The sequence below is a fragment of the Manacus vitellinus genome, unplaced genomic scaffold (assembly GCF_001715985.3).
Source record: "Manacus vitellinus isolate BGI_N305 unplaced genomic scaffold, ASM171598v3 scaffold_58_pilon, whole genome shotgun sequence".
Classification (NCBI taxonomy): domain Eukaryota; kingdom Metazoa; phylum Chordata; class Aves; order Passeriformes; family Pipridae; genus Manacus; species Manacus vitellinus.
In genome coordinates, this window is record NW_021940671.1 from 944268 (window position 1) to 964622 (window position 20355).

Sequence of the window (20355 nt, forward strand, 5' to 3'; positions counted from 1 at the left end):
GTGTTTATTTGGGGGCTGCAGAAGGTCCCGACCCCGGGGCTGCGCCCGCACGGGGCAGCCCCTGCACAGCGTCAGGAGGTGCGGGACAGTGTGAGGGTGATGGCTTGGGAAGTGTTCCTTTGAGGCAGAAACGTGAAAAAAAGTTGGGATTTTTTTCCCAAAGATTAGAAACTTACGCAATCCCAGGAAAACGAGCGATGCTTTGGCGAAGGAGCAGGATGTCTGATACAAGTCCCGTGATTTGCTTTGTAGCCTCTTTCCAGGTTTTTCAGGAGATGAGGTTAAATCTGTAGGGAGATGTTGGAATGAGAAAACAAGGCTTGGGAATGTCTAGTTGTCCATACTCTGTTCTTTTGTTTCTAAAGCATTTCCTTAAATACCTAAAGGTTTCTCAGCTCCTTCTTTAAAAAATATACTTGGAAGTACCTTAAAAACATATTTGGAAGTACCTGAAAAAACCTATTTGGAAGTACCTTTCTTAAGCATACATGGTTGAATGTTGAATTCTTTTTAATCTAGTCCAGGAGTTGGACCTCAGTGGTCCTTGTGGGTCTCTTCCAGTTCAGGATATTCTGTGATTAACCCTACAAATGTTGATGTAACATTGCTTTTATTTTTAGGATAAACTGAAAAGCTCAGGACAACCAGTCCTCACCTGCCCTGATGCTCTCAGCTGGGCTGGAGTCTCTCTTGGATTCTCCTGTGGCTGCTGTGCTGGAGGAGTTGTACCCTGGGCTGCCTGGGAGCGTCTCCACGGAACTGATGGCAGTGCCAGGACCTGCCCTGGGACTGGGGGCACAACCTGAGGGGTCAGTGCCTGTGCTCACACACAGGGACACTCCCTGGACTTCTGGAGTAGGAAACTTTTGCCAGAAGACAGAGGATCTGGGGGATGTGCTCGAGGTGGTTTCTCGTGGGCCAGCAGAATCCCTTTCTGAAGAATTGCTGCAGCTTGGAGACCTTGAGGGGGATGAACAAAACAAAAAAAGACACTTTAGGAAAGTGGACTGTTCCAGTGATGGATACCAGAAAGAAGATGAAGAGACCCAAGGTGCTGAGGACCGTCATGCCGAAGGCTCTACTTCCACTCCAGGGGAAACTTGGTCAAAACAAGTAAGCAAAGGCAAAAATGAATCCCTGTGTGATATCTTGAATTTAGGGTCAGAGTCACCAGGCAGTGGGTTTGGCCAGGGGGTTTCCTGGTTCTCTTCTGTGTCTTCTGCTATTAATCATAAATGGTTTGGGTTGGAAGGGGACCTTGAAGATCATCTTGTTCCACCCCCTGCCACGGGCAGGGACACCTTCCACTAGACCAGGTTGTTCAGAGCCACATCCAACCTGGCCCTGAACATCTCCAGGGTGTGTGTCAGCATTTGGATTATCATGGGTCCAGTGAAAAACGAGGCTGTTCTTCAGCAGACCAGCTGGTGCTGACACCCAGCCAAGGTACTGACCACAAAATAATAGTTACTTCAGTCTGGCAGTGGAATTATAATGCTACAGGTGGCTCCAGTTTAGCATTTCAGTTTTTGGGCTTAGAGTTATTGTTTGTAATGACAGAGGAAATCACTGTTGGTTTACTCTTTCAGAAGAGTAAAAGTAAAAGGGTAAAAGTGTTATGGGTTTTTTTCTTCTCCCCTTTAGCAAACCCTGATGATAAAAACATTATTTCTAGGTCAAAGCTGCTGAAAAATATGCCAAAGAAAATTCTGTTAAAAACTGAAGTCACAAAAGTCTATTTAAAAACTGAGAGTTTTAGTGACGTCCTTGATAATTTTCTTTAGTTTGTAAATAGTTTTCACACACACCAAAAGCACACAGGGGAGAAAAAATGTATTGTAAGACATACCAGCCAGGAAATACCAGGATAAGGTGCCCAGGTGTGTGTTTTACATTAATTACTTGGTCTTGCTTAATGCTAAAGTAATTTGTGGGTTTAATTCTGAATTTTGATATCTGTTTGATTTTTTTGAAAGTTTGCAAAAATAAAATGAAATAAATTTTCCACAGTCATTCAGTTTTCCAAGATGAATTTTTAGATATTTCTGAGTTTGGTTGTGGGGTGTTGGTTTGGGGTTTCTTGCAAGTAGACTGAGGTCGTCTGTTGTGAGTTTGTGGGTTTGAGCCCAGGGAAGGGGTGGTAGAAGGTAAATTCCAAAACAGACAGAAAATACCCACATCTTCCCAGAGGTTTAGGGTGGTGGTTTGGGGTGTGAGACAGCCCTGGAGACTGGGTTACTCTGCTCATTCAGATTTTCAACAATTTGCATTTTAAGCCATTTACTTACATTTTAGCTGCCTTTGTCACAGGACCTCATTGCTGCTGAGTGCAGCTCTTCTGTGGATGCATCCTTGTTTCATGGTGTGGATTGCAAGGATGGGGCAGGAATGACAAGTGCTTGTGGGAAGCACTTGCAATGCAAGGCTCTGTGCAAGGCTCACCTGCCCACAGGTTTCTTGGTGATTTGCTTTCCCTGAACTAACCCAGCTGGGCAGGTGCAGGTCAGAAATCCATCCATCCATCCATCCACCCCCACTGATCTTTGTCTTGTTTCAGGAGGACCCTCACTGCAACCAGCAAGAGGCAAAGTCTTCAAGAGCCCGTTGCACTGAAGTTGCAGGATCTCTGAGGAGCACAGGTAGATACTTTAGCTGTACATCCCTCTCTACCCCCTGCTCCCCTCCCATACTTATTGTTGATTTAAAATTAATGATGAATGGTTTGGGGATAGTTCATTTATTTTGTTTTACAGAAGAAAATATTTCCTGCATAGCTATAATAACACCAAACCTTAAAGCTTTGCTTTGCCCTGGCAGCACATGTACTTTCCTGAAGACCTTTTCCATACAAGATGTATATTAGTTATTTAATTCAAGTAATTATTTACCCCAAAGCAGAAGGGGGTGCCAGTGGAAGATGTTTTGCATTTCATTTTGTTTCAAAGCTGGATTATATGAGAGCAGTAATAGCAAATACATGGAACAGTATTAGGCATTTTTGAATGTTTTAAAAAGTGAAATTAAAAGGGCAGAATCCAAAGGAAGAGGACAACTAAGCTAAATCTAAATTTCATTATGATCCTCCAGAATCTTCTAGCTCCAAATACTTTGGTCACTTTGCCTGCATCTAGTACTTATTTTCTTTTTTCCTCCCTGCTTTCTTAACCTTAACTTCTGCTTAGCTGACAAATGCCATCTAGTCTTAGTCACTAGAAAATCTGGAAAAGATCTGCAGAATTTTGAGCAAAAATATTCCCTGTAAAGTTTTGAATATGAAGATATTCTATGGTAACTGTAATTCCTTAATTAGCACCTTCTTTGTGATTTTATGGAAGAAGTTTATTAATAATCCAAATTGCTTGGACAGATGAGATATGCCTTGTGTTCCTTTGGATGAGTCACTGACAGAAATGTCTTCAAGGAGGAAGAAATGGCCACTCAATGCCCAGCCATCTTTCCAGGCTGGAGCAGATCAAATCCCCAGTTTTGATGTTAAAAACAAGCTTTATGCTGGTGGCCTGTGTGTTAAGTGTTAGTTATAGGACCTGCACTGCACCTCGCTCGATATTAGAGGAATCTGAAATACCCAGGTCTTGGAATGCTCAAGGGAGTGTCTGTATTGAAATGGTTGGGTTTGTTACCTTAGGGTGGTGGTGGAGTTCCTTTATCTTCTAAAGGCTGGTGGTAACATTGTTAGCATCGATTCTCCCTTTTGGAAACATGCTGGGCACTGACACTGCAGTGTTGCTGCAACAGCCAGAGGGACTAAGCTGAGTGCTGTCCAGATTTAGTGTATGCTTCTGATTTGCTTTATCTTTTCTTATGCAGAGGAAAACCAAGGAAATGTTCAGGTGACAGCTGAAACTCTGCCAAAGCTCCCTGAAGAAGTACAAGGTATGAAGGCTGATGGGACTAGGATATTTAGTAAAGCAGGATGCAGGAATGACAGAGTGAGTAAAGGTCTTCCAGCTGAGAGCAAGGAATGCCCAGATGTAGACACAGTCCTGGCAAGAGCTGGGGTTAAACAAACCAGCATCTTAGATTTTCTAGAGCCTTTAAGAGTCACGGACATTGGAGCAGCCACAGACCATCCCCAAGACTTTACTGGGCTGGAAGCCCACACTGCCATGAGGGCAGGGGGGAGTGGTGTGTCTGCCTTGGAGATTAAAGAAGAAAAGTTACCCAGACGAAATCCTGTTAATGAATTCAGTGCATCACGTGCTCATTGCCAGACTTGTCAGCAGGATGAAGAACATGATGCTCATGACTTCTGTAAGGGGGCTGTACCCAAACAAAATGACCCTTGTGGGTTGTCCTCAGCAGGGAGCTGTAGGACACTGTCCACAACGAGTTCTGGAGCTTCATGTCCGGTTCTGAAGAGCATCTCTTATCTGGACTTCAGAAATATGCCAGTAGAAAACAGCAGTACTGCAGTTCATGGAATTATCAGTGAACCCCCCCTAAAGTATCTTCCCCAAAACGTGGAACGTCACACTCATTATGATCACGGAACTGGGTGTGTAGGGAATCAAAGCTCCACATCTGTGCCAGTAGAGCAGACCCCAGCGGTGAGGAACAAAGGATTATCTAGTGCTAAAACTGACCCTAGGGAATTAAGTGCTGGTATAGGTAAATCATACAGCTCTCAGTTTGGACAGGCTGCTGAAGTCTGGAGAAAAATTGCTGTGGGAGATAACATGGAAGTTTGGAGCTGGCCTGAAACTCAACAGGGTGTTGATCATTGTCATTCTTCAGTTTTTAGTTCTGTTGCTTCATTTCCTGAGGACTTCTCCAAGGAAAAATTTAAAAGAATCCCATCAGAAGGTGAGAAGTTAAAAAAGAACCAGTGGCAATTCTCTGTCAGTGACCTGTTCAAGGATGGTAGAAAAGAAAAGAGTCTGTTGATGGAAACAGGCAACATTGCTTCCCATGGAACTGGACAGAGAGACATAAGCTCTTACAATACCTCCAATAAAATTCCTCCTCCCAGCAACCACAGCTGTCTTGACCTTGGTACCAAGCTGGAAAAAGATCCACCCAAGGCACAACTGCTTGCAAAGGACTCTGAGAGCAATACAACATCAGATGGGTTGGCTGCTGGTGTAGTTGAAGCTGCAGAAGCTGATGGCAGTGGCAGTTTGTCCACTGGGAAAGAAACACATTTGTTTTATACACTAAATGTAAATCTACCTCCTGTTTTACAAAAAGCAAGAGAACCTCATCATAGTGAGTGTCCTCCTTGTACTGCTAATGAAATTTCACACAGGGACAAGGCTTGGGATAATCTGTCTGGAACAGAAACCATTGGTGCTTCTGGAACAACAGGGGCACAAGTCACTGAAGTTTTGCTTCATAAAGACAAATTCAAGTCTTCAGTAAGTTCCAGGACTTTTGCTAACCCTAATATGACAAGCAGAGTATCCCAAAAGGACATGAAATCTGCAGGAAATCCAGAGAGAGTGATCACTGGTTTAGAAAATGAACATTGTTACACATGGCATTGTAATAATCAGTGTATAAAAGATCAGTGTACAGCTGCTTGTGCTTCCTGGATTTTATCAGGGAGTGCACGTGTGGGTGAAGTTTTCCTGAACAGTCATTCTGTTGATGTTGATAAGAAGATTGAAGAAAATGGTAATTTGGAAGGAGAGTCCTCATCTGGATATAATACAGAGGCAATCATCCTTCCAGAAGCACACTTCCCTTTGGCATGTGGATCTCTTCCTTGTGAAGATGACTGGGGCAACAGAGGTGTAGCTCTGCATGGGATAAATGACATTCCCACAGGAAAAACCATGTTTTGCTCAGCTTATACTGCAGAGAAGTCTGCTGCTACCTCGGTAAGAGATGAGATTTCAAATAAGAGTGTGGAGGTTGTGAAACTGTTTGATGTTTGTGAAGTAGCTCATGGCAGCAAAGTTGTTTGTGACAGAGAGGAGGCAAAGGAACAGATGTGCACGTGTGCTTCCCAGACAGAGAAATGTGGTGGAACAAGAACTCTGGATTCTCCAAATGCTCCTGAAGGCAATCAGAGAAATAAGACCAGTGAACAGTTATTAGTCACATATTTGGACAAAAACACCCGTGTTCATAATTTTGGATTTTGCAACTCTCTGGGCACCCAGGAGCAGGAGGAAGTGCCCTCACTCCCAGCAGATCCCTCAGATTGCAGCACCTCAGCCTGTGCTGCATGTCCAGCACCTGCCAACGTGAGCATCCCAACACAACATGCCAGCCACAGAGAGCCCACCCTCTGCCCAAGGGAAAACTGGCATCATGGCTGGCAGGGTGAGTTTGGTGGCCCAGGGCCAGGCAGTGACCCGTCCTTAGAGACTTTACCCAACCAACCAAGCCCTGGCTTACAAACTACAGACAGCTCTGAGGAAGGAAGTGAATCTGGCTCTAGTCTGGGGGAGGAGGTAGTGCTGAAAGCAGGGGATGACTTGCCTCTGTTAATGCACAGATATGCAAGAGGAGATGGGTTTGAAGGGACTCTGAAAGAGAATGTAGTGAATTTGGACTCTTTAACTGGTGTGAGAAATGAAGACTGTTCAGGATCCATGGGCTCCATCAATGATCTAATTGAAGAGAAGACAATCAAACTAAAAGAACACGAGGATGAATGTGAAACAGGCAGTAAAGGAACTCTCAAAGAAAGCTCTTCTGAGAGCAAAGCACATGGCTCACAGCATTGTTCTATCAAACCTGCACCAGAGAAAGCAGAGCTGGTGTTTACAGGAAACAAAACACATCCATCTTTGCCAAAGATGAAGTCATTGGTGGAGGACCAAGAAAATACAGTTAATGCCCAATTTTTACCCATCTCATCAATCCATGGGACATCCATGTCATATAACCCAGAAAATAGGAATGAGCTTTCAGGTACAGAAAACAGAGAAAGTCTGAGCATAAAATCTGTCTTAAATAACACTTGCCCACAGTTAATGTCTGAGCCTGGTAAAGAAACCAGTGCTCCAAGGGGTGTTAGTCCATCCCATTCTGGAAAGTTTGACAGCCAAGAACCTTTTAATAAGACTCAGGTGGATTCAGAAACACTGTCAGCTCTGAGCTGTGACATCTCTCTGCCTGAGGAAGAAAAGCTGTGTATGTCACCTGAGGATAAACAAAGAGAGAACTGTGATCCATATTCAGCCAAAGTTTTTAGCAAAGATTCTTCAATGACAAAAATTCTTTCTGTAACAATTTCTGTTAAGAGGAAATCCAGCAGTATTGAGATTCCCTCTTCAGAGAGTGAAATGGCACCAGGCTCTCTAAAAGGTGCAAAAAGCTCAAGAGTTTGTGCCCACAGCAAAGAAAGCCTGAAAGGTGAGGGGCACTGCACACCAGCTGACATGGATGGGACCTCACCAAAAACTCCTCCCTATGAAGAGAAATTTAAAAATACATCTAAGCCAGAAAATATGAATGTGCTTTCAGATACAGAACACAGAGAAAGTCTGAGCATAAAACCTGTCTTAAATAACACTTGCCCACAGTTAATGTCTGAGCCTGGTAAAGAAACCAGTGCTCCAGGGGGTGTTAGTCCATCCCATTCTGGAAAGTTTGACAGCCAAGAACCTTTTAATAAGACTCAGGTGGATTCAGAAACAATGTCAGCTCTGAGCTGTGGCATCTCTCTGCCTGAGAAAGAAAAGCTGTGTATGTCACCTGAGGATAAACAAAGAGATGATTTGTTTTCAGACAAAAAATTCAGCAAAGATTCTTCAATGACAAAAATTCTTTCTGTAATAATCTCTGTTAAGAGAAAATGCAGCAATACTGAGATTCCCTCTTCAGAGAGTGAAATGGCACCAGGCTCTCTAAATGGTGCAAAAAGCTCAAGAGTTTGTGCCCACAGCAAAGAAAGCCTGAAAGGTGAGGGGCACTGCACACCAACTGACATGGATGGGACCTCACCAGAAACTCCTCCCTGTGAAGAGAAGTTTAAAAATACATATGTAGAAGAGAAGGTGAGAGAAGAAGTAGCCCCTAGAAAAAAGTTGCTCAGAAATCATCCATGGGCTTTGTTAGAAGATTCTAAAGGGTCTGGTAGCAAAATAGTCCCCCTCAGTACTGAGAATCATGGCAAGGTTTTGGAAGAAATCTCAAGATCCAACCTAAATTATGTTTCAAATGAAAGAAAAAATGATGGAAAGCTCACAAACTTAGCAGGTGCCAGTGTGCTTTCAGCAACTGTGCAGGACTGTCAAGCTGTGTGTGAGGCAGAGGCTTCCCCAGGAGTGCAGTGTGATCCAACAGCCACACTCCATCCAGCTCTGAGCTCCCCATCAGACAGGGGCACAGAGCCATCCCCAGACTGGGTGGTTTGCAGGGAAGCACGTGTGCCTTACAAATCAGCTGCACAGAGCACAGATCATGTAAGGGAGGGAACAGAGGGCCAGGACACAGGACCAACTCGTGCACTTTGCAAGGACAGTGAGGTTTTAGGTTCAAAGAGACTTGACCTAACAGAGGAACATCAAGTAACTAAACAAAAGAAGAAGTATGAAAAGATGGAAGTGCATCAGTCAGACCAGGCACACCAAGAACAGAATTTAGAACAGCAAGAGAAAGCAAAAATCACACCCAGTATGTTGCACAGTTCTGAACTCTTAGGCAGCTCTTCAAGTGAGTTGGTGACATCTAGAAATATGAAGTTTGAAGGTCCTTTAGAGGAGACTTTTGCTGTCAGCAGCAGTGAAAGGAAACTATGTAGCACTTTACAAGAAGTTAAAAGGCCAAAGATTACCACAGATATTATTAGTTCACAGTTTTTGAAGACTCAGGATTCAGAAATGGAAAACCTGAACCTTAATTTAGGGTATGATGGAATCCCTGGTGCCTTTGGAACTACAAATAAACTAAGAGGAATGACAAAGAAATTAGGAGGACCTCTTCCACTAAGAATACAACCTGGAAGGACATGCAAAAAGGTTCCCACATCGTATCAGCTAAAAACCATTAGAAAAATTAAAAAAATTAAAAGTCCACCTTTCCTTGAGTTACCCCTGCAAATATTCCCTAAGCAGGAAAGCACACCTCTGGAATCTTTGTACTTTCCATGTCAACCACCCCCAATGGAAAGGGAAACACCTTTGAGAGTTGCTCCTATGCCAGGGCAGAGGGCCAGGAGGGGCAGTTTGTTGAACAGCTTGAAATTTCGGAAATGTACCAAAGAACCAGCATTGCTGAGCAAGTTGTCTGCCATGGCCAACAAGCTCCTGGCCCCTGCCAAGGGCACCTGTGACTCAGAACCTCGGCCATATTCCTCTGAAATGCTTCCAGTGGGTGACAGGTACAGCCACCACAGATCGAAAAATCTCTTGGAAGCCTTTTCTTGCATTAACAGGAACGTTCACTCACGCTGGGCTGGCAGTTGGTGCACCAAGATGTTCAGCTTTCAGCCTTTGGCACTTTATCCTGTAGAAACTACCAAAATACTTTTTTCAGACTTAAGCCACAAGCCTCCAACCTCTTTCTCGGACACCCCAGTTTTCCCAATTTCTTTTCACATAAAATTGGACTCCAGTCTCGTGCCAGACCTCACAGGGATTACATCCCAGCACTCTGTACATCACGGACCCATTTCCAGAGAAATGCCAGCGCCAGCTTCAAAGTGGACTTTGTCTCTTCTCCTGTCTCAGAGCTGTTCAGATACAACAGCTTTCAAGGAAGATTCTACTCTAAATAAAGAGCTTCATTTGTCTCACTCCATAACAGCCCCAAGGACTGATGCTCTTCATCCTGACTGTGGAAGAAACACTGTAGCTGAGAGAAGAGGAGGTTGTTCCACCCTTGGCCTTCACACAGTGTTAGCACTTTCTTCCCCTGGATGTTACAGGATTTGGACAAGAAGAAGAAACTTAAGCAGTCACATTCCTACCATCCAGAGACTATTTATATCCCAGCTGGCACAGGGTTTGAAAGGGGCAAGGTATCCAAGCTGTGTATCCGCTGAGCTCGTCTCCTCCTTGCCATACTCACTGGGCAGGGTCCTCTCCATCTGGAGTCAGCACGGTCCCTCTGCCCGTCCTTCCGAAATCCCTCCTCTCCATTCCAATCACTGCAGGTGGCAGCCAAGTGTGGGCATCGAGAACAGGTAAAACCCATCAACTTATTTCTCAGGTTAAATCTGTACAGGGTATATACTGGCTCCTTTTTGGGAGGGAGAGGGTAATTGCAGCTTGCATTGGAGGGGCAGTTTCCCCTGTTCCAAATCTACACATTCTGCTCCGAGAATGGCTCAACGTGGAAGATTCTTTCCTACAGAACAGTCTGTTAGCTGAATTTAAATATATTTGCCTTCACTTCTTTAATACTGTCCTGTTTTGGCAGAATGGCTAACTCTATTTTCTTCTCCCTTGCAAAATATACACACCATGCATCAGAGTATGTAATGCAAAAGGTGAGCTACTTCATTAGGTCTATTCAGAGTGACTGCAGAGCAACTGGATTTCTGAGGTAGGAAAGTTTTTTTCAGAGGTCTGAGGCACAAGTGCCACTTGGAACCAACTGTAAAGTGCTCGATATCAGGTTAGGAAGAATCGGAAGGGGAGGGGGGTTGCATTCAGTTAAACTTTTAATTGTATTCCATGACTGTTCTATGCTGATTAAAGCCTCTCTGTGCATGTTATACCTTCTGACAGTGTGTGCCTGGTATTGCTGTCACACACAAGTGTAGCTCCAGTTCATGCTGGTAATGAATTTTTCTCTGTGTGTCATTCTTGTTATGAGTGGGGAGAGGACTGAAATCTACTTTGTATATTTAATTTAACTTTGCTGTCAGCATTTAAGATCATTTTACTAATAAACAGAATGAAGAGGAGGTTTTCCTAGCTCTGTCACAGGATTTTTGCATGCTTTTAAGCAAAGATTCTGCTCTTTATCCCTCAGTGACATGGAGCAGTTAGTCCTTGGTTTTATTCCTGGGCAGAGTAAAGGTTCCTGAGCCCTGTAGCAAAGTCCTTTTGATGAATTCTTTTGATTAGTGTGGCAGTCTGAACTGTTGAATTTGTCTTAGCTTGACATAAGTGTAACCAAAAATCCTGCCAGATAACTAATGCTGCACTTTGCTTTCTATAAACACACCTAAAAGTTTAACACCTGTTAATATAAATTCTAATGTCTACCAAAGGTGTGACTGAGCTTATGGAAGGGCTGCCCCATTCTGGGAGCTGTCTGCACTAAAATAAGTTGGATAGTGACATAGAGACAAGTCTCAGCACATTCTGTGGGAGCTGCTTCTGTTTTCATTCCAGCTGAGTCAATTTATCAGGCTGAATTTTCTAATGAACAAACGAGTAGCTCTGGAATAATCTTATCAGTGAAGTACAGTTTGAGCACTAAGCTTAAAAATAACACATTGGTAAAAACAAAACAAAGACCTTTTTAAAACTTACCTGTGTGTATGAGGTGAATGTATTGTTTGGTACTGCTGAGGCTTGTTGTCCTTGGAAGTGTAAGATGAGTTCATTCCTGACATGAAGGGTCGTTTGAAAACTGCATGTTCTGCTATGAATGAACTTCTTCCCAAAGGGAGAGAATTTAAATCAAACCTTTTCACTTCAAGTGAAAAATAACCTGGAGTTAAAAAAGTCTAAAACTCCCTTTGTTTTTTCTCCAAAGTATCTTACAAATATGTGTGTGAGGCAGCTTTAATTCTGCCCCGCTCGGATTCTCTTCCAAGTGAAGTTATTGTAGCATGTGGTGAGTTGAAAAGTTTAAAGAAGTGCAGCAAATAAATTCTATTTCTGAATCAAAAAGAATATTAAAAGTTTGGCTATAAAACAACATAAAGAACAAAACCTAACATTTTAAATATTTAACACCTTTTTAGATTCCATTTTGGTGAAGATTGACTGCCTGTTCTCATCAACTGATAATTCTTAAAGTTATTTACAGGAACAGTGAAAAAAGGACAATTCAGTAAATGCCTCTTAAATTTGTGTGTACTCAAAAAAAATCATGAAATAAATGTTTGGTATGTAAATACAAGTGTGTTTGGTGCAATCTAAAAGGATTTTCAGCTCCCAGTATGACAGAAATCTTTGCTTATTTTAAGATAGTTAAAAATCACAAAAAATTGAAAAGTTCCCTGAAGGCCATTTTCTTCTGAAAAAGATTTTTCTCTTTAAATTATTTCACTCATAGTGTTTTCAATAACCAAGAGAACAAGGAACTAGAGTAGTTCTCCTGCCTAAAAATAATCTTCTGTCACTTCCACTGCCAATAATAAAGCATTCTTTCAGTAAAGTCTTTTCTCTAATTAATGCTTATTTGGATTAAATATTTCTAAAGGGTTTTTTTTCCTCGTTCTTGTAATTTATTATTATTGTTATTTTATTATTATTATTGCATAACACAGTAAGCTCTGCTCTGGCACAGAGGGCTCTGCTGCACTCCTGAGCCAGGTTCCAGCAGCGTTGGAATAGTGGAACAGTGAGAGAAACAAAATGTTACAGTTCTGGTAGAAAGGAAAAACACAAGAAAAGGGTCTTTCTGACCACCTTCTCTATAGTTAGTTGGACTTCCCTGTGCTGCCAGCATGGCTGGGTTTTAGAACAGCAAAGTGCATTTAGCTGTGGATTTGAGAGAACAAGATTTGCTGTTTAATGCAATAATAGCTGTCCAAACTGATTTCCTGCTGTTAATAGTACAGCTTAATGTCAAAGGACTTTTATGCCATAGATTTATGGTAATTACCAACCCATTGGTTATTCCAATTGATAAGGACAAGGCTGTGAGGTTGGAGACAACAGGGAGTTAATCTTATGGAAATACTTCCTTTCACTTGTTACTGTTGCCATTATGCCAAATCCTTCAAGGTTTTTGGTTACTTTAAGAACTGGGGGGTTTGAATAAGGAGTATAGACTTTCATAGAAATAATTACAACTTTTAGACTTTAATAATTACATAGAAATAATTATGACTTGCAGTACTACTGTCTTCCTCTCTTTCTATACTTTTATTTCCTTACCTCACCACTACCATTTTTAAGTGAAAGTAGGACTATTTCCTTAACAAGCTGTCAATGAAATTTAGTGGCCTAAATGGCAGATGTATCTTGCTTTAATATCATTTTAATCTTTCATTCTCATTCCTGCTATGAGTATCTTTTGTCCTACAGTCCAGTTTATACTAATAATTTTTCCCTCATCTTGCTATGGTGTAGACCTAATTTCTGCCTTGTTTTGTTTTGTTTTCTCGTTGTCCTTTTGAAGCAGCTATGCCATGTTACCACACTTACCTGCCCAGAGTATGGAAGCACTGCAGACTGCAGGCTGTGACATTCGGTGAGTCTCGTGGCCGTGGATGTTCATTCTGAGCAGTGGGACCATGAGCTTCCTCAGAAAGCCATTGCTTGTGTCATTTTGGCTTTCAGCTTTTGGCAGTTCACTCCCAGAACAGCTTTGTGATTAAAAAGTTAGTGAAGTAACCTGACTGGGTGATGTAATGGAGAAGAGTGGAGGGGCATTAATGCAAACCCCCTGTAAGTCATTGCACAGAACAGTCCTGGTACTTTGAACCATGCTGTGCCACTTTTTATGACATGAATATGTGAAACTATAGAAGTTTTGGTTCCTTACTTGATCTATGTCCTTCCTGCCTGAGCGACTGGACATTTGGTGCTGAAACTTCCTTCTGTTCTTTTTCAGTGCAGGGATGGCAGATATAAGAGCTGTATTTTAAGTTTATCTGTAAATAGAAAGTATGATTAATAGTTGTGTCTTAGAAATTTGCTGGCAGAAAAGGATTAATCTTTTTCTATCAGTGGTTGATAAATAGAGCTGTAAACTAGTTATAGAAAAAGAGTGGGTTTAAAATTATGTGTTCAGATACTCTGGCAGTTGAGTTTGTGTCAGTACCAGTGTGGGCTGCAGTTTTGGCTCTGTGTGTGTACCAGAGTTCACTTCCTGGGGCAGTGTCTGTGAACTGCATTGCTTTTCGTGCCCATATTGCAATGTAGGAACATCACTGAGAGCAGGGAATGCTCTGCAGTGTCAGCTGGGTATTAATCTACATGTGTTCCCCCTTCCTCTGTTACAGCCTGGAAGCTTCATTCCCACTCCCGTTACCAAAGCCTCCCACACTCCCAGAGTCGTTGCCATCCCCCCCCAGGCTTTCAGCACCTGAGCTCCAGGTCCGTGCCCTCGATGGAGCCGATGGGCCCGTCCCAGCCTGTCTGAGATCCCAGGATGACACAGAACTGAAAAAAGTGAGCTCATTTTATACTGTAGGTCTCTCAGACTCTTGGGTCTCCAGAACTCAAAGCTGCTGCTGCTGCTGAATATTAACCTTGTAACTGTTAAAGATGAGGGGAGAAAACAGGCTGCAGGGTCTGGTCTGTGCTGCTGCTTTCTTTGATTCATGCAGAAAGAAGGTGGCAAACCAGAGAGGAATGTTTAATCTATAGATAATAGCATAATAGGTAATACATAATAGGTAATATATAAATATACTCAGCAGAAAAGGGAATTCTGTTGACTGGTGTGGTTGTAATTTTCTTCATTTTAACTTTTTTTTCCTGCTTTCTTTTTTTAAGACTGAGCCAGAAAAGAGGCCAAAGAAAGTCTCAGAGATCCGAATCAGGAAAACTGTTCCCAAGCCGGACACTAACCTTACTCCAATGGGACTGCCCAAACCAAAAAGGTGAGCAGTGTCTCTGAAATGGACTCAGACAAGCTCCTGCTGCTTGCATTTCCTGCATATGAGTACAGTCACCTCAGTAACTGCTTCTCTTACCACCACTGTTTTGTACAGCCCCAGCTGAGTGATGTCTGATGTTTGCTGTCAGCTCTATCAGAACTACTCACTGAGGTTTGGCCAAAATGGGGAAAACTCAACTGCAATGCAATGATTTTTCTAAAGAAGAAAGAAGTTTGTTTTGATAAGCATAGATTGAAAATCAGTCATTCTGCAGTGCACAGAGATGAAGTGATCTGTTGGAAAGTTCTGTTGATGCACATCATGTTGGAGTTCTTCCCAGTTCCTCCTTGTTTGTGGCATATGATCTTAGGGCAGTGAGGGTAATCACAGTGCCAAATGTTGATAAAGCTTTTCCAATCAGTCATCTGGTATTTTGTTCACTTTTGTCTTAAACACAAGTGGCAGCTTTGACAAAGGAATGCATTTCTTCAGAGATCAGCTTGAGAATGGGCAATAACTAAAAGGAGTCTCAAGAGATAAAGTGTTGATCTGTTAGACTTGAAGATTTTTCTTAGCTTTCGCCAGAAAGGGACCTGTGAAGGCATTTCCCCTTCTTCTTTTGAGCTTCATTATTTCAAAGCATCACAGAATGCTAGAAGGAATACTGACCTCTGCAGAAAGGGCAAGTCTTGACCCAGACCTTGTAAAAACACTGCATGAAATTAGGTCCTTAATGAGCTCATTTTTCATTCCTCCCTGTCCCCAATTAAAGCACAATTACTCAGCGTTTAGGCAGAGAACTTGTACTTGTTTCTCATAAATCTGCTTGCTGGGAAGAGAAGTGGGTTTGAAATTCTTCTTGATTGATTTGTCATTACTTTTTTTCAGGCTTAAGAAGAAAGAATTTAGTTTAGAAGAAATTTACACAAACAAGAACTACAAGTCCCCTCCTCCAGCCAGGTTGGTTCTGCTTCCTGATGAGAAAACTAAGATGAATATAAATTAATTAGGCAGAGAGAGAGAGGAGATGAAACATGTCTGAAAGCTGAGAGGGAGATAGGTTTTTTAAATTGCTCTACTTTAAAGTGGTAGAGAAAGTTAATTCAAAAATAGTATCTTTTACTATTTGGATGGAAAGCAGTAAAATAGAATATGAACTAAGAATTTGCAGCTGGTTAAGTATGGATTTGTATCTTTTTTCCATCTACTCATTCATTCCAGTCTCCATCCAAGTGAAGTAATTACTTTTTCAGAATTCAAAGGGAACTACGTGTTCTTTAAAATATTAATGTCATCAGATGTTCAAACCTATTTATTCTATAAAATCAAGATTCTATAATTGAGCTGAAATGCAGATAGAAAGAGATTCTCCCCCAGTGTCTCTGCAGCAGTGAGGAATTAGCTGGCAGTAACGTGCAGTGGCAGGAGGTGGAAGCTGTGGATAATATTCATTACAGGAGGTGTGGAGGGGCTGTAAAAATGTCAAAGCTAAAGCAGCTTTACTTGGGTTATGAAATCCCCCAGTGTCCCTGTCCATGGAAGGGGGCAGCTGCTGCTGCTGCTTGAGTATTCACCAAGTGTTCCCTGCTTTTACCAGGAGCTTGGAAACAATCTTTGAAGAGCCCAAGGAGAAGAATGGACACTTGATTTCTGTCAGCCAGCAGAAGAGAAAGCGGATTCTCGAGTTCCAGGACTTTACTCTTCCCCGGAAAAGGAAGACACGAGGCAAAGTCAAAGCAGTGGGTTCTTTCACCCGAGCCAAAAGGGCTGCCCTGCAGAGTGCAGAGCTGGATGTGCTTCTGAGTCAGAAGCTCATGGCCCTTGAAGCCTTTTTTGCAGAGGAGGTGGAGCAGGAGCAGGCCTCCGGCATCTGAGGGAGCCACGGAGCTGGGAATGGTCCAGTCAGCCTCTGGAGTATTTTCCTCTGGGGACAAATCTACTGACTTCTTCATGCATTACTCTGTTCTAACATCTGATAATCAGTTTTTGGCTGTGACCCTCTTTAAGGTGCTATTTTGTTTTTTTATTTTTTTAAATGCTATTGGAGGGATTCTTTTAAGTCCCTATTGGAGTGTAACACAGCCACATAAAATTTACCCTTCCTTCCTCAACTCTGGAAAATACTGCTTATATTTAATTAATTATGTTTAAACACCTTTTGGGGGTAGAGTAGGAGTGTAAAGGAGGAAGTAGTGCACTTTCAGTGATGCTAGAACTCTGTACTCCAGATCATTTGCACATTTGAGTCTGCTGTTGTTACTGTAATTAATGGCTATTTTGAACAACGTGACAGAAGAGATGCAGTGTTTGATAAAGGTGAATTCTAGCAAACACATTCTTGATATACCACTAACTTTTTAATAATTAAACGTAGCTGTCTGGGTTTGCATTCAATTGTTTCTTCCTTCTGTTGACTTAGAAGGTTCCTTCTGAGTTTCTGTGCCCTTCCTGGCTCCAGGCAGCAGAAGCCTCACATAACTAGACTTTATATAACTTGCACTTTGTATATGTTTCTTTATTTGGTGCATGAGGACACCTTTTAACATTATTAAACTCAAAAAAGGGTAATGTTTTAAGGAAAAATGGTGCCCAGTACTACTTTTTCCCAAATAGTAGATATTTTACTTACTTGGCTGATGCCAACCTCTTCTCCAGAGGAAAAGCCCATGAGGATGTTAAACTGCAGGATACATAAGCAGAGATTTCTATTTAACTGAGCTGCTGCATAGAGAGAATACCAACAAAATCTTTGGGCCTTGCTTTAAAGTTATTTTAAACCCATTAAAAATATTAACTTAATGTCAACAAAAATTTTTTTTTCCATCTTGAGGGGTTTTTTACCACTGTAGATTTTTAATTCCTGTAGCTCTTAACTGGATCCTCTCTGTACACACTGTTGTCCATAATAGCCAGTGCTGCACCAAGAGCCTCCTGGCACGTGGACATTTTTTATGTAAGGCCATTTGTAATCCCCTGATGCAGCTCTGGGGAGTTTCTCAGCTCTACCTTTTGAAGGAAGAGAGCTCCCTTCTGGCATAACTTCTGTTACCCTTACTTGAAGCATAATTCCAGGTGAATGCCAGCTGCAGTTCAGGTCATTGTCCCTCAGTGCCTAGAGGAGTTATTCAGGCAAAGCTGTCACTCCTGGGATGCTCAAATTGAATTAGTCTGTTCTTTCTTTCACTTGAACTTGCACTTTCTTATTTACCTGCCCATGTAATAGAGTTTCTATTGACCTTCAAAGTGAGCAAATATCTAGTGGGTGGGTATTTTTTATAAAGTCCCAATAAATGCAGGACTGAAAATACTATAATTATCTTCTGTTGCTCTACCACTTCTGTTACTGACCAAACAGAAAACTAAAAATTATCAAGCAATCTGTTGAATTTCAGAGCTTTGAAAGTAGAGAAATGGAAGAGGATTATTACACTGTGTGTGCCTGAGTCTTGAAAGAAGTCTAATCTGGTTGGTTTTGCTTCCAACTTATGTGCTGGGATTCCCAAAGGTTTACATTCTTGTTTTTAAGGGTAATTATCTTTAATCAGGAAGACTGAAGAAAAGAGAGGAGTGCACACTTAGAGGAGTAGGGTTTGGAGTTTGAGGGTAAAGTAACAAGGCAGGCAAAGTTTGAACATATTGACATACTATTTTTCTGGTTAAGCTGTTAAGCTGCTGTAGAACATTCTAATCCTCTTTATTTTTGTAAAAAGAAATCCCTAAAAAACAAAGGTTGACTGCCTCCTAAAAAAATGTTTGAAACTTTCCCTATCCTGGTTTATTAGCCCAATTATGGATTGGTTGGAAGTGGTAGCAAGAGTGAGAGATATATTTTTATGGATTTATGCTATAAAATGGATTGTTAGAGAACATTCATTCACCTTCTATTAATATGGGAGGCTTCCAGTGCTATGACACAATTGAGCTGTAACCTTAGTGGGGGCTTTAAGGAAATAAAGATATGGGTGGGGAGGGAAGAAACTTGGGTCCAGGAAAAGTTCAGACCTCTAATGTACTTTAAAACATGGAATGTGTTAAGTTTTTTCCTTTGGGTTATGTTGGGGTTTGTTTGTTTGTTTTGGGTGGGGATTTTTTATCTGCCTCTCTGTTTGTCTTGTCTCTGATTGCTTTGAAAGAACATTTCTTAGCTTGCTTTCTACAAGCTACAACAGAGAGAGCAAAGAAAACACTCTTTGGTTTACAGTAATTGAAGGAGTTACAAAAATGTTGCAGTTGCTTAGCCCATCCCAGACCTTAGTTTGTGGCAACCCAAATATCCAGCATTATTCTCTTTTGGTTCAGTGTCCGTATGATGATGTGAGCTAATGGAGACCAAACATCTCCCCCCTCCAGCAAACAGGTGTCAGTTGTGCTTGTGCACTTTTTTCTCTTTTCCTTTCCCACCTCTGTTGCTGTTCAGAGCACTCCTGGAACAGCCTGTTCCCTGGGGCTGCTGCCTGCACACTGGGAGTGGGGACTGGGCAAAAGCTGGGCATTGGCCACTCTGAGCTGCTTCTGTCACAGAGAACTGCAAGAAAAAAGGACAGAGGGCCTGTAGCTGGAGGAGATGTGCCTTTTCATCAAGTGAACCCACTCCAGTGAGGATTTTTTTGTATCACCATGGAAAGACATTGTGTATCTTTGCTCACAGAGTGATGACTAGAGCAGCTCGAGAAGGCTTGCAAAGCTTTTGCCATGTCCTGTCTCTTAGTAGTAAGTTATGGAGAGCCAGGCAGCTCTTTGCTAGATTTGCTGATTATGGGAGATAGAAAGATCACTTTCCAAGAAAAAAAAATGTTATTTTCATCATGCTATGACTGGAGCAGCTGAGGCTCCTTAATGTATGGTACAGCATTAGCCTGGCTGACCTCTTGGCTGTGTACATTTGAGTTCTGATGATTGCTGGATATGAATTCCTGCCAGCAGTTCTCATTGTATTGGATTACAGGTGGGCCTTTGGTATATTATGTTCCAAGTGCTTTTCTAGCATATGGATGATAACTGTGGATTGAAAATCTGTATGATGCTATCAAGTTAACAAATAGCTCCATGAGAATTTGTACACTTGTGCCATTAGCCTCCATCATGCTCTTGGCATTTTGTTTCTGTTCAATATTGTGTGAATCTAAAATTTTACTGTTTCTTTTGTGTGTGTTTTTAATTTATGGAAATAAATTTTTCTGAGAACCTTTCAGTTTTTTAAGGCCTTCAGGCTTGTGTGGCTAAACATGCATGATACATGTCCTGCATACATTGGGGGAAAGAGGTCAAATCTCCAAAGAGATGGACACTGTTAAGTAACAGGGTGTTGGTGAGGCACAGAGCAGCAGTTCTGGTGTTCCTTCATCCACAGCCACACCTGAAGAGGAATTTTAAGCATGATCTACTCACAGCATGGAGGCTGCATCCATCTCTTGAGACAGCAGACTAGTAGGAGCCCAAGAGCACGGCCAGTTCCTGCTCTGCTCAGAGCTGAGATTCCAGGCTGGAGCTGGCCAGTGCTCCAGGCTGTGCAAGGCAGTACCTGATGCTTGGGAATCAGAGCTGGAGCACAGGACCATCACCAAGGCCTGTACTGTCTGTGTCAGAAAATGCCATTCCTGCCCTTCCAACCCCTAAAATGCTGTGTATAACCCAGATTTTCGATTGATCACTGATCAGCTTGGCAAAGCTAAGCTCTGGGTGCATTTCTTCACTGCTCTCAGAACTGC

At 42.1% G+C, this 20355-nt stretch overlaps 2 protein-coding genes across 6 annotated transcripts in view; one reads left to right on the plus strand and one right to left on the minus strand.

Moving 5' to 3' along the window:
• Positions 1–924, minus strand: part of DEPDC5 (DEP domain containing 5) — a 44224-nt gene extending 43300 nt beyond the window's left edge. For 3 of the 5 annotated variants that reach the window (XM_018081904.2, XM_029963320.1, XM_018081902.2), the window contains exons 1-2: positions 656–922; positions 177–287 (exon numbers count right to left, since the gene is read on the minus strand). The gene's annotated coding sequence lies outside the window, so the exon portion shown is untranslated. Of the gene's footprint in view, positions 1–176; positions 288–655 lie in introns of all 5 variants that reach the window. The other 2 variants (XM_018081905.2, XM_018081907.2) reach the window with 2 other exon arrangements.
• Positions 559–19775, plus strand: PRR14L (proline rich 14 like). The gene is made up of 8 exons (XM_018081900.3): positions 559–1113; positions 2558–2639; positions 3829–10099; positions 13225–13293; positions 14048–14216; positions 14544–14650; positions 15536–15607; positions 16245–19775. Exons 1-8 carry the CDS (start codon positions 664–666, stop codon positions 16519–16521), a joined length of 7497 nt encoding a protein of 2498 aa, XP_017937389.3. The 5' UTR covers positions 559–663; the 3' UTR covers positions 16522–19775.
• Positions 19776–20355: the final 580 nt, after the last annotated feature.